The 13,530-nt window shown below is 48.6% G+C and overlaps 1 protein-coding gene across 1 annotated transcript in view; it reads left to right on the top strand.

Annotated features, from left to right (window-relative positions):
• Positions 1-4,369, top strand: part of eya1 (EYA transcriptional coactivator and phosphatase 1) — a gene marked incomplete at both ends in the record, with an annotated part of 42,898 nt that extends 38,529 nt beyond the window's left edge. Inside the window, 2 exon segments of the mRNA XM_080542653.1 lie at positions 1,043-1,143; positions 4,289-4,369. Coding sequence (XP_080398779.1) covers positions 1,043-1,143; positions 4,289-4,369 — 182 coding nt within the window.
• Between the last annotated feature and the right edge of the window lie 9,161 nt (positions 4,370-13,530).

The following is a 13,530-nucleotide window of genomic DNA, read 5'->3' as shown; positions in this document are numbered from 1 at the left end:
GGGGGACACACGAGAGGGTTGATGTTCCCCTCTGAAGGAAGAGGCCTAATCAGCCTGGGATTATTTTCCTGGAGCTGGGCCTGAGCCGGGCTTCTCCACCAGACCTCTCCCTTTCCCTCTCTCCCTCTCTCCCTCTCTCTGAGCTCTGAGCTGCATATGAAACCACTTCTGCACATTTATGTCATTCCACAGCGCCCCCCCCACCACTTCACTGTTTCAAATGCAAAATAAACATCAACCTCCACCCCTGTGCCATTTTCAAGTAGACCAGCATGGCGTCGGGTGGTGGTGGTGGTGGTGGTGATGGTGGTGGTGACGGGGTGGGGTGGGGTGGTGGTGGTAGTGGTGGTGGTGATGGTGGTGGTGGTGGTGGTGGTGGAGGTGATGGTGGTGGTGGTGGTGGTGGTGGTGGTGTTTGATGGTGGTGGTGTGGTGGTGGTGGTGGTGGTGTTGATGGTGGTGGTGGTGGTGATGGTGGTGGTGGTGGTGGTGATGGGGTGGGGTGGGGTGGTGGTGGTGGTGGTGTTGATGGTGGTGGTGGTGGTGGTGGTGGTGGTGGTGTTGATGGTGGTGGTGGTGGTGATGGTGGTGGTGGTGGTGGTGATGGGGGTGGGGTGGTGGTGGTGGTGATGGTGGTGGTGGTGGTGGTGATGGTGGTGGTGGTGGTGGTGGTGATGGTGGTGGGGTGGGGCAGGGGTATCGTTCTGGCTCCTCCACTCTGGTCCTCTAGCATGTGAGGCTGATTTAGCTTGTTAAAGTCCATTTGTCCCAGGTTCTGGGGAGGAGAAGGACACACTCTAATGCGTCTCAGATTGTCTTTATCTGGGGGGGGGGGGGGGGTCTTATGATCTTATCGGATCCCCCCAAGCAGGGGCTGGCAGGGGCTGAAGTGTTTACACTGTGTCATATTTGGTAACACGTTGTGTTTTTTAAGAGAGGGGACTCCGCCCTCCCCCCCCCCGTGCTCTTGCATGAACGTAAAGGTCCTGTGTGTCTAAACTCTAACCCCCCCCCCTCCTCCTCTCTGTCTCACTGTCCTCAGGGAAGGAGAGCTGTTTTGAGAGAGTAATTCAGAGGTTCGGGAGGAAAGTTGTTTACGTCGTCGTGGGAGACGGAGTGGAAGAGGAGCAAGGCTCAAAAAAGGTAAGAGAGCGAGAGGCCTCCTCACTGAGTTTCTGTGACACACACTGAGCAATAAATACCACTACTCATTTTAGCCTTCTTTAGCATTTAGCCTGAGTGAGGCTGCGAGGGCGTTGGGAACGCCTAAAACAAACAGAACATGTCTACTGTTCCATCCCCTTTCATCAGAGGAAAGCAGGAACTCACTCCTACCACTCTCCTCATCGCTCTTACTTTCTCTCCCTTTCTTCAAGAGAGTTATCCCCTTATTGGCTGTACAACAATAAGAGAGAGGGAGAGAAACAGAGAGAGAGAGAGAGAGAGAGAGCCTCCAGTATGTAATCAGGGCCCACTCCCCCACCATCTCAGGTTTACAGAGATGGCATAATTATATATTCCTGCCCAGTGCCCTGAGCAGTGTGAATGGTGCATGTGTAACGCTAGACCGGGCCTTTCAGGCATGTTCAAGGAGAGAAAGCAGAAATAGAACATACCAATCTAGAGGCTTAAATCACGCTTGATGAAATTAGGATATTTACTGCAAATGACAAGCCTGCTAAATGGGCAAAATCAGGTTGGCTCCACTCACACACACACAGCTAAATCTCTGTTCAGGGGTGCTTCCTTCTGTACTTCGGGTGGGGTAGGGGGGGAGCTTTTCTCTCGCTCTCTCCTCTCGCAGCTCCTCTCTGCTCTCGCTCTCTCTCTCTCTCTCTCCATCTCTCTCTCTTTCTCTCGTCTCTCTCTCCATCTCTCGCTCTCTCTCTCTCTCCATCTCTCATCTCTCTTTCTCTCTCTCTCTCTTTCTCTCCATCTCTCTCTCTCTCTCTCCATCTCTCTCTTCTCTCTCTCTCTCCATCTCTCTCTCTCTCTCTCTCTCTCTCTATCTCTCTCTCCCTCTCTCTCCTTCTCTCTCTCTCTCTCTCCATCTCTCTTTCTCTCTCTCTCTCTCTCTCTCTCTCCTCTCTCTCCTTCTCTCTCTCTCTCTCTCTCTCCATCTCTCTCTCTCTCTCTCTCTCTCTCTCTCTCTCTCTCTCTCTCTCTCTCTCTCTCTCTCTCTCTCTCTCTCTCTCTCTCTCTCTCTCTCTCTCTCTCTCTCTCTCTCTTTCTTCAAGAGATTTATGTTACCTGCCACCTCTTGCCAAGAATTGTGTATTCAGCTTTTCTGCCAAGTTTGGATGTGTAAACCCAGGGAGAGTCAACCACACACACCAAAATATTCATTAGCAAATTAATCAACGGGGCTGGGGCATATTTCACTGACAGGTAGGGTCAGCCACACTGTTAAGGTGAGGACAAGGAGTTCCCCTTTGAACAACCTTCCAGCTCCCATTTCACCTGTTTCTCAGTAAACAAGGACGGGCAGAATGGAAGTGCGGGGAGGGAGGGAGGGAGGGAGGGAGGGCGGGGGGGGGGGGGACATTGAGGAGGGTGAAGTATTAAGAATAGGTGGTGAAAGTTTCTTCAGTTGTGGTCTGTGAATTTCGCTGTGTAAACTTTAAAATCTTTTCATGGTGACACGTCTAAGGTCTGTACTGGGAGGAGCAGGTTGCGGAGGGGGGGGGAAAAAAAGATGCAAATATTTGACACAGAGTTTGAGTGGTTGGAGTGTGTGACATTGATGGGGGGATAAGGGAGTTTTTTTTCCTTATTTTGGTCTGAAACCATCCAAAGTGCCAGGACACGCCACATGGTAAAAGGTTTCTATGTCAACATCAGAGAGAAACGTGAAATAACACAACAATTTCACCAGTCAGGGAGGCGCATTTCAGACCTGACACTCCATGGAACTACACAAGCAAAGCCCCCAACGTTTTTTTTCCTCTTTTCTCTCCCCTGAACCCCAGAAACAATTCTGCCTCCAGTTATTACCATTGCCAAGGACAGAGAAGGGTGGGGGGGGGGGGGGGGGGGGAGGAAAGATAACATCTCTAGCTTTTAAACTTAAAAGCAAAGACAATTTACAAAACAAAAAGCAAAGAGCTTTTTAAGGGTCAGCGGAGGCTCTCCTAAGCGGAACATATGCCTGGGAGAGGCCATACCTTTGATAAGGACGAGGGTAATGGTCCTCACACAGTGGAGCTGAGGACTCCTGCCTGACAAGCTCCTTTCATTCTCCCTGACTCAGGTTTCTCCCTCTGCTTCTCCCTGGGAACAATATCTCATTTGCAGGCCCGTCCTGAAGCAGAGGGGCAGGGGCTCTATCTGCACGGCAGCTTTAAGCATCGGGCCCTTTCACTCTCAGGACATTAAGTGCCTTGGAATTCCTCTGTGGTAGGAGGGCAGCTCGCTAGGCCTGCCGCGGAGCGGAGGTGGTAGAAGAGTACTAGTTAGAGAATAGAGTGTGTGTGTGTGTGTGTGTGTGTGTGTGTGTGTAGGTGTGTAGGTGTATAGGTGTGTGTGTGTGTGTGTGTAGGTGTGTGTGTGTGTGTGTAGGTGTGTAGGTGTGTGTGTAGGTGTGTGTAGGGGTGTGTGTAGGGGTGTGTGTGTGTGTGCATATGTGCGCACGTGTGTGTGTGTATACTCTCTGAAGCTGTGAGCGGTGTGTAAGTACGCACTGGGGAAACAGTGGAGCTGTCAGGGGTGTGTTATTGACGTGATTGTTTTTCCAGGTGAAAGGATCTCTAATCTGCTCTCTGACGCTTCACTCTCACGCTCCCTTTATGGGTGTTTGTTTACCGTGATAAGGTGTTTTAGCACTCGTCAATGCTTGTCATGGTGAAAACGTAGATAATGTAGAGATAAAAACATGTATGGGAGATAATACACTTTGACTAATGTGGATTAGGATAGCCACAGTGTTATCTCTCTTGGGCTGCGTGCGGTAAAGTAGCATCTACCGCTGGGAGCATTTACAGTGTGCAGCGGGGCACTTCTTTCATATCAAATGAACTATGAAATTAGTTTTTCTTAGCATGACACACTTTTGACGCCATTTACATTTACATTTATGGCATTTGGCAGATGCCTTTTATCCAAAGCGACTTACACCAAATCATCTATCCACCAGTCATAGCAGGAAAAAGTAATCTATGCTCAGGCCTGGGGCCATAGGCAGTCGCCGTGCTAGAAGAAGAAAGATGCATACCTTCCATTGATATACTGCGATGTGGTGTTGTGTTTCTGGTTGGTTTAGTACCTGACTCTACTGTTGTCCTTCCCGCAGCACAACATGCCCTTCTGGAGGATCTCCAGCCACTCAGACCTCATGGCCCTCCACCACGCTCTGGACCTGGAGTACTTGTAGCACTACACCGGCCCGCAACCACGCTCCAACCTCCACGCTCCACGCTCTACCCTCCACGCCCTGCGAACCTTTCACCTCCGACCTCCGTCACCCCGGCTCCCGACCCCGCCCCCCCTCCCCTCCCCTCCCCCCAGCCTGTCCCACGCCCCCACCCCACCGCATACCCCACAGCCCAGAGGAGGCCCCCTGTGTTGCCTGGCGTCTGCCCCCCTTCCACTACAGAAACAGAAAAAAAGAAGAGAAGAGAGAGAGAGAGAGAAAAAAGAAAGAAAGAGAAAAAGAAACTGAGTGACACCGTCAACGTGTTGACATACGGCCACAATTCGTCTTAACCCTAAACCTGTTTTGTTTTTTTTTGGTTGTTTTTCTTTTTTGTTGCTGGAAGCGGAGGAGAGTGAATTTACGGCACTGCAGCTGCTCGCCCTGGTTACTGTGAATTGGCTGCTTTCTGAAGCCGTCAAAGTGTTTTACGGCCCCTGTCTGTGGCCAGGACTCTGCAAGGGTTCACACCTGTGAGGAGAGCACAGCTACCGAAGCCTCTCGCCTGAGTCGCCTCGCCTGGGAGCTCAGCAGCACTGCAGGCCTTACCCCGACTGGGAGTGACATCTCTCTCTCTCTCTCTCAACTACTCCCCCCCCTCTCTCTCTTTCTCTATCTCTCTCTCTCTCAACTACTCCCCCCCCTCTCTCTCTTTCTCTATCTCTCTCTCTCTCAACTACCCCCCGCCCCCCTCTCTCTCTTTATCTCTCCCTCTCTGTCTCTCTCTGAGTCTCACCTCGTCGGTACAGAGACAGAGGGACCGGTGGTTTCACTCAGCTCAGTCGTCCTCCATAGCTAGCCGCTGGCCTGGGAGTCCTGAGCTTCTTATTTATGATGAACAGAGACTTTGTGAGTGTCGTGTCGCTAGGAAGGTACCTCCATGAAAAGACTTGTGCCTTTTTTCTCCTCCTTACAAAGTACTTTTGATTGATTCCCACCACCCACAACCCAGAGGATGACGTTTTACGGAAGAGACAAAAAAAAACAAGGGGTTTTCTAATAATTTAAGAAAATTTAAGAAACTTTATTTACAAATGCTGAGACAATCGTGTACAGAGGAAAATCTTTTTGTGTGTGTAAATTTGTAATCACTGGACTATTCCTTCCTATATGCGTTTAGGTACATGCTCTTGAAAGGTGGCAATTGCTTTTTCATTGAAGTAAAAAGGCATGCTATAAGCACATAAGCTTGTGCGATGCCTGAAAGTGTTGATGTGTTCATGGTTTTGTTCAGTAAAACAAACATGTAGATAATGGGACTTTGTGATAAATTGTTTTGTCAAGACCAAAAGCATGGATGTCAAGTGTCAATGATCATTTCATTTTGTTCCGTGATGTTCATACTGTACTGTCCTCCCTCCTTTTCGCTCAGCAAACAAGCCTTGTGATTTCATTCACATCTTAATATCACAACACGATGGCGGGACTCCTCTGAACCACGCTGTTTAGATCCATATCTCACTGGGGATTGATTGTTTCTTTTATTTCCACATACTTGGAAAAGTAGCTCGGAACTTGTGTCCCTAAGGCGTTTTCACTAGCTTGCAGCCCAAACCCCATGTATTTGGAAGCTAACAGAATTGAATTGACATGATACAGTACCATACTACTTGGATAAGGGTTTCTGGTCCGACGTTGAACTGAGACCTCTGTTTCAGACCTCTCAGTCCAACGTCTGACCTGGGGCCACTTGGACAACAATTTGAATGAATTTAGGGAGTTCGGCTTTCAGGTAAAAAAAATAAATACAAGCTTAAATAGGTTTTATTATCTTTTATACAAGCGCTATAACAAAAACTCTTGTACAGCAAGCGTCATTTTGTATGAAGTAGTGTTTTTATTTTGATTTTGAAAAAAAAATGTGTTCTGTGTCCCATTTTGAAATCGCTGTAGTTGAAAAATTCATGATGCCCTTTTTGATAGTGCTTATGGAACTGTGGAACTGGGAAACCATACTTAGCTCTTGAGGATTTTGAGAGAAAAGCCACTACCACCCCCACCCCCCACCCCCCTAAAGAAAAGGGTTTTAAGAACATACAGTACATGTGCTATCGACTGTGAATTTCTTAAGCAGGAACTGACTCGATCTGTTTCCAATTCCCCCTCCCCTGCACATGGTCACTGTTGCTCGGCTCCTGCCTGTGACGCCCTCTCTCTCCGACCCCCGGCAGACTTTTCTCACCACGTTTGTGATTTTCGCTATTCTCAAAAGCAACTTCTCCCCCTGCTCCGGGGGACTACATATTGCTGCTAGATCAAGGTAACGGTAGGTAGACAAAAGGAAAAAAATGTTTTATAGATTCATACAGCAAGCTTTTTTATTATGTTGCAATCATAAAATGCAAACTGGAAATACTTTACACTACGTGGGCCTCATTGTGAAATGCAAAAGTTTGTTGTGTCTGCAAAAAGATGTGTACAGATGTTTTTGACATTATTATTTGATTGTGTTTAAATTAATAAAAATTGATTTGTGAACTGTTACACACAAGTTTCCCCTTTCTTTGAATGTGATTGAAATGGTGCCCTGAAATGTCCTCCGTCGAAATGATGATTAATTGACTACAAGCCTATTTATTTGACAGAGGGTATAATTGTATTTCCATATGTGTAGTTTGGGAACCAGAGGCATCCATAGTCCTTGACAGTTATAACGTATGCATTGTATAAACATACAGACACAACCACACATACAATAATGTTGGTTTAATAGATCGTTTGGTTTTGTTTTATATTAATTTAATATTATAGCTAAAACAGAACATATTTAGACTCGCTCCATAAGCATTGAATTTATCAATAGAAAAATGTTTGTCATCAGCTTTTTAAAAACGTTTCTACACGTTATATGATTGAATAACGGGAATAACACAGTCAAATCTCCTTTAAAGGAGACTATTAAATATGACTTGTGTTATTATTGTGGCTGGTCTCTGGAATCATATGTCGACTTTCACGTCCGCACTTTCATTGCAGTGAGTATCAGTGTGTGTGTACGTGAGTATCAGTGTGTGTGTGTGTGTGTGTGTGTGTGTGTGTGTGTGTGTGTATGTGAGTATCAGTGTGTGTGTGTATGTGAGTATCAGTGTGTGTGTATGTGAGTATCACTTCTCTCATTTTGTTTTGAAGTTGTATTTGCTGTAATGATCGGCCTATCAACACTCCATTCTGACAGTCTCTGACAAGTGTGTGTGTGTGTGTGTGTGTGTGTGTGTGTGTGTGTGTGTGTGTGTGTGTGTGTGTGTGCGTGCGTGTGTGTGTGTGTGTGTGTGTGTGTGTGTGTGTGTGTGTGCGTGCGTGCGTGTGTGTGTGGAGATCTTCCTGCTTCCCTGCTAGTTTGAACACTCCACTTGACGGATATGACACGTTGTAAATGTCCACGATATGTAACACATCCACCGTTTTGGAAAAACCCTCGTCTCCCCGCTATCGGGAAGAGGAAATCCCAAGCTTTAGTCCGTTGACTCTATTTTCTGTGTCAAATCTCATGTCATCGGTTCTTTCCGCACCCGTGTAGTCGTGCCCCTAGTCAGAGAGAGAGTGTCACTGCTGTTACCAGCCACTAATCCAGGCCAGGAAGCAGCTAAGAAACTAGATCTGCTGTGGGTCTAGACCAAACAACAGGCCACCACACTAATCACATCTCATAAATCCACACAATGGCTGTCCTGCTGTAACAAACTGCCCTCAGAATGGCTATTGTTTGATAGCTGGCATGTTACTCCTCATGAATAACTTATATGGGCCTTCGACGATGTTACTAACAACGTACGGCTCTGTCTTTCACATCGAGCAACCTCTCCCAGGCTTTTGTGTCATACATGCGGTTGCTATTCTAAAAACTCATTCGCGGTCTCAACAGTGAACAAGTGTCCTATAGGCTGCTCACGTGGTCCAGCGAGACAAAAGTGGACTCCATAATAGTAAATTAGACACATCTTATAATTCTAGCAGGTCATAAAAAGCCAAACTCACTTAATGGCAGAGTCTCTTTAGGGCCTGGCCAAAGCATTTACAATAATACTCCTCCTAGCCTTAGCGATGGTTTGGAAGAGCCGCCGCAGAGCATACTTCTACAACATCAAACCTCCCTCCAGCCATAGGGAGTTGAGTTAGTTTAAATAACACATGAAAAATATTTATGAGCCTGATTTTATGAGGTGGTCAAAGCTAAGACAGTCCTTGTATGTAACACTAGCCTGGACAGGGAAGAAAGAGGTTCTCTCCTTTCCAAAAACCGCATCGGAGAAATTAAGCATGCATGGAATTTTATTTAGAGCCGCACATTCTCTTTTATATCGAAATCAATTATGTTTTCAGATGGAGCCTGAGTGATGGGCCAGGGAGAGGCCGTCCCCCGTCTGCCAAGGAGCCCAGGGACGGGACCAGGAGACGGAGGGCCGTTATCCGCGGAATGTAACAATACAATGACCTTCTAATGCGCTTTTCCCCACTTCCGAACAGCTGAAAGACTAAAGAGCGTCTGAGGTCTTGACTGGGCCGGGTCTCTCAGGGGAAAGAGAGGAGTGGGCTACTCTCAGCAGCAACAGAATGGGGGATTGTTCTCTTTGATAAGTTTTCCCTCTGCTCAGGCTCAGGCTGCGACGAGCGCAAACGAGCAGGTCTGGACGAGACGAGACGAGACGTCGTCGTCTTCGGTTGTTTTTTCGAGACAGGAAGTGGGGTGTCATGGCTCGGGACGCCCCCGTTCCATCTCTTTCTGGTTCCTCCTTAGGGCCGAGCGAAGCCTGAAATATGAACAAGAATGTCGTCCGCGACGGTACGTACGGTCTGGAACTCAGACGTGAATTCAGTGCATGAATGGATTGTTGTTCAGTGGACTTCAGTGGTAATACAGAGCAGAAGAGGAGAACTGTTTTTTTTTGGACACAATACTACTGAGATAGAACAAATCAAACCGGGCCCACGTTCAGCTCAGAAAGTCCCCAGAAAGTCTGACACACACATCACACAATGTGAGAGCTCTCTATGTTGAGATATGTGCTTGTTCCTGTAGTTTAATCTAGGCTTTACAGTGACGGTGTGTGTGATTCATTTCTGTCTGATCTCTTCTAGCCCCCCCCCCCACACACACATTAACCCCCCTAAAAATAAAGGGGGCCATTACCTACCCCTGTCTCCTAGTGGGTAGTCCTGCCGGGACGTCCCTGCAAAGCACCCGCTCCCCATAAAACTGTAGCGCAATAATAAACAACACCAATGGTGATTTACGACCTTGCCCAGACAGTGATTTCATGCAGATTTACATAGAGGGCCTCTGACAGTGCATCACAATTGAACTAATATTGTGTTACATACGTATCAAACCCCCTCCAAAAAACCTGATCTGCCAGAGCTCCTTTACGACCAGAGAGCCTATTAATAGGCCTGTGTTCCCCTCTAGATGTGGTAGCTAATGTGTCTCAAGCTGAGGGAGTTCAGCTCTGTAGAAGGCAGATGTCTACAGAGAGGGAGGGAGAGTGAGAACGAGAGCGAGAGAGAGAGAGAGGGAGGGGAGAGAGGGAAAGATAGAATTAGAGAAAGAGGGCGAGAGAGAGAAAGAGAGAGAGATGGGAGAGAGAGAGAGAGCGAGAGAGAGTGAGATGAACGAAGAGAGAAAGATGGAGAGAGAGAGAGAGAGAGAGAGAAAGACAGAAAGACTGCATAAAAAAAGCTGTTTCAAGCCATAAGCACAAACGCGAAATCGAGTCATTGCTCAACACCATACAGAAACATACAGTCATGAAACGACTATGACAATAACTCAGTGGCAGCTGTCACTTTCTAACGCGTGGCTGTAATGATGTTGTTAGACTCCAGGGGACGGAGAAACACGTTGGCAGTGATTGTTGCTCCTCCTCAAGAAGAAGTGTTTTGGAACTTCTTTTCTGTTCTGAGTTGGGCTGGCCTGACTGCCCGCCCGCCGTACTCTGTTACCCCTGGCAGAAACACAGACGTGCTGTCATGTTGGCATGGAGGTGCCGTTGCCGCGGCGCTAAAACCAGGCCCTTTGTTTACTGTTTGTTTATTTGTCAGTGTTACCGGGATTCCGAAGAGAGAGAGAGAGAGAGAGAGAGAGAGAGAGAGAGAGAGAGAGAGAGAGAGAGAGAGAGAGAGAGAGAGAGAGAGAGAGAGAGAGAGAGAGAGAGGGAGATTGGGGACAGCTGGTAATCAGGATGCTTGAAGCCGAGGTATCCCAGCCAGAATTGTTCGCCCGGGGGGTGGGGTGGGGGGCAGGGGGGGAGGGGGGGGGGCAATGGGGTCTGAGTGTCCAGAACTATGCCTGTCCATACGGACACGCATTCCCCAATGGGCGACCAACTGTGACATCATCAGGTTCTGTTGTTAAGTGCCTGGCGTGATTGGTCGAAAACAAATTCCGTGGGCCCCTTGGACTTTGTTAATGGAGCTGTGGAGAGGGCCCTGACATGCGGAGGTCAGCGAGGGTTAACACCGCTCACACACACACACACACATACACGCACACACATACACAATCTAAAAGGGGAGAAATTGTTACGTGAGAGGATCTACCGCTCTGTTCACAAGACAATGTAGAATGTAAGCATCTCTTATTGGTGTACTGTATGTTAGTACTTCCTGATTTATAGGATGCTGTTATGTGTGTTGGTGAATGACAGCCTGTATATATCTGTACAGTCCCAGGCTCTCCCCTTAACATAAGGAGCTTCAAATCACCCAGAGCACCTCTAGTGAAAAGATATGGACTGGACTTTGGGGTCGATTAGACTTGAAGACTACGATTTTGTCGTTCTGCTAGCTAAGGCTATAGGTGAAGGGCTTGGGTACTGTATGAAAATACAGTAAGACAAGAAGCAGGCATGAATACCTCTCGAAACACCCTTCACAGCGAACACGGTAGTGGACACGGAGACACAGTCTTTCCACACTTCATTGGCGTCATCGGGGCTCATTACTGGTCTTGAGGAGTGTTGGCTAAACACTGGAGGCCCGGGTGGGTCCAAGGCGCCTCTCACTGTCTCTCCTCCCTCACCACCACACCACCAGCCCTCCACCTGCACTTGTGGTCAAACTGCACACTCAGTCATATTTACTGGGCCCACCGCACCACTCCATCTGACTGTGAGTGGCAGTGAGTTATATGGCAGACTGAGGCCTCATTTGGCCGCCCCCGAATGTATGTGTGTGTGTGTGTGTGTGTGTGTGTGTCTGTGTGTGTGTGTGTCTGTGTGTGTGTGTGTCTGTGTGTGTGTGTGTGTGTGTGTGAGACGGCCCTGTCCATGAGCCCTAGGGTCTCGAGGGACTTTGCTTGGCCGCTGCGGCCCCCTCAGACCTCCCTGTCTGCTGTGAGTGTGTGTGTGTGTGTGTGTGTGTGTGTGTGTGTGTGTGAGCGGTGTTAACCCTCGCTGTGTCTGTGTGTGTGTGTGTGTGTGTGTGTATGTGTGAGTATAAATACAAGTGTATGACGTGTGTGTGCACGTGAGTGTGTCTGTATGTATAAACGTGTATGATATATGTGTGTGTGTGTGTGTGTGTGTGTGTGTGTGTGTGTGTACTGTACTGTATGTGTGTGTGTGTCTCAGACCTCCCTGTCTGGTGTTAATTGGGCCGGCTCTCCCCTGTTAGGTCTCGGACCCGGGCCAAGCCCCCTCTCTGCTGGCAGGAGAATGAACCTCTCAGCCAGTTTAATAAACTTGATGTCGTCCGGTTAATAAAACAGCGCTGTGTCCCGCCTTGGCTTGTTTTTGCTCGATAAGTCATGGGTGAGTTTTTTTTTTCTTTCTCCCTCTCATTTTTCTCTGTGCAGAAATGTCAGAATAGTGCACTGTGTGTCTTTGGTGGGCTGTATGTTTTGTCGGTATAGCTGGAACTTTTCTTTTCACTTTCGCTTGATCTGTTTCCCACCCCTCAAACACTGTGCTGCCTTGAAATACCAGCATTTTGAAAGGAAAAACTTCTTTTTTTTTTCTCCTGAAATACTACCGTTTATTTAGAAAGCACTGTCAGCCGTTACGATAACTTGTCTGAATATAACTGCATGCCCGTATTCCCCCAATAGATGCCTAGGTGTTTCACATCTTTCTAACACCCAACATTGCATCCTCTAAAGCCCTATTCGCATGGGACTAGTATTATCTGGGGACCTCTGGTAATTTGTAATAATTACGGAGGTCGTCTGTGTTCTTCAGTGGTGGGCCGTCAGGGCCAGCAAGGCCTTCTCTGCTGGCCTAAACATAATCACAAATATGTGATTATGTTACGGCTGGGCCGTCACACACGCCCTCCCCCGCCCCCACAACCCGAGCACAGCGTGCTCTCCGCCGCAGGTGAAGCTCGTTCCCGGTGATTGGAGGGTTATCCAGCCACAGTCAAACCCACACACCTGTCTCCACTCCCCAATCAACCCTCTGGCTACATCTACCCTGGACTCCCTTCAATCATCGTCAGTTCTTCCCTAAGAATGACCTGGCAAGTATCCGCTGTGATTAGTTATGAACTTTGCTCTTGTGCCTATTCTTATGATTCGTTGATATCTTGTGTACTGGCCTACCGTGGAGACTTACCCTGCTTTCCTGTTCCTCCACAGCCTATGCCAACCACTACCGCCATCCCGCCAGGTTGAAACCCCCAGCCCGCCAGGCTGAAACCTCCGGACTCATCATCTGTGTTTCCACCCACCTGCACTGTAAATAAATACCCTACGGGGCTAACACTATATTCTGCCTCCGGTGTCGTGTCCTTGAGCTCCCTCGCCCCCGTGTCATAACAGAAGAACTGACCATGCAATTGGGCTCAGACGACACGAAGGACCGGACACCATCTCCCACCCCTGGATCCGGCCCGACGGCTATCCAGATCCTCACGGAACACACTCACCTCCTCCAGGCGGCCGCTACAGCGTGCCAGGCCCTGAACACTCGCCTGACAACCCAGGAGGCTAACCAGGAGCACCGCGCCACCCAGATGCAGCACCTCATCTCTACGACCCAAGCGCTTACAGCACAGGTGGCCGCGCTCGCAGCCTTTGCCCCCCCCCCTGCTCTCCCTGACCCTGCCCAGCTACCGGCACCACCTACTGGACAGCCACGGGAGCCCCACCTAGCCAGCCCCCGCCCCTTCGACGGAGCCTTCGCCCAGTT

Source organism: Nansenia antarctica (assembly GCF_963989245.1).
Source record: "Nansenia antarctica genome assembly, chromosome: 12".
NCBI lineage: Eukaryota > Metazoa > Chordata > Actinopteri > Argentiniformes > Microstomatidae > Nansenia > Nansenia antarctica.
This window is presented reverse-complemented; position numbering and strand designations above follow the sequence as displayed.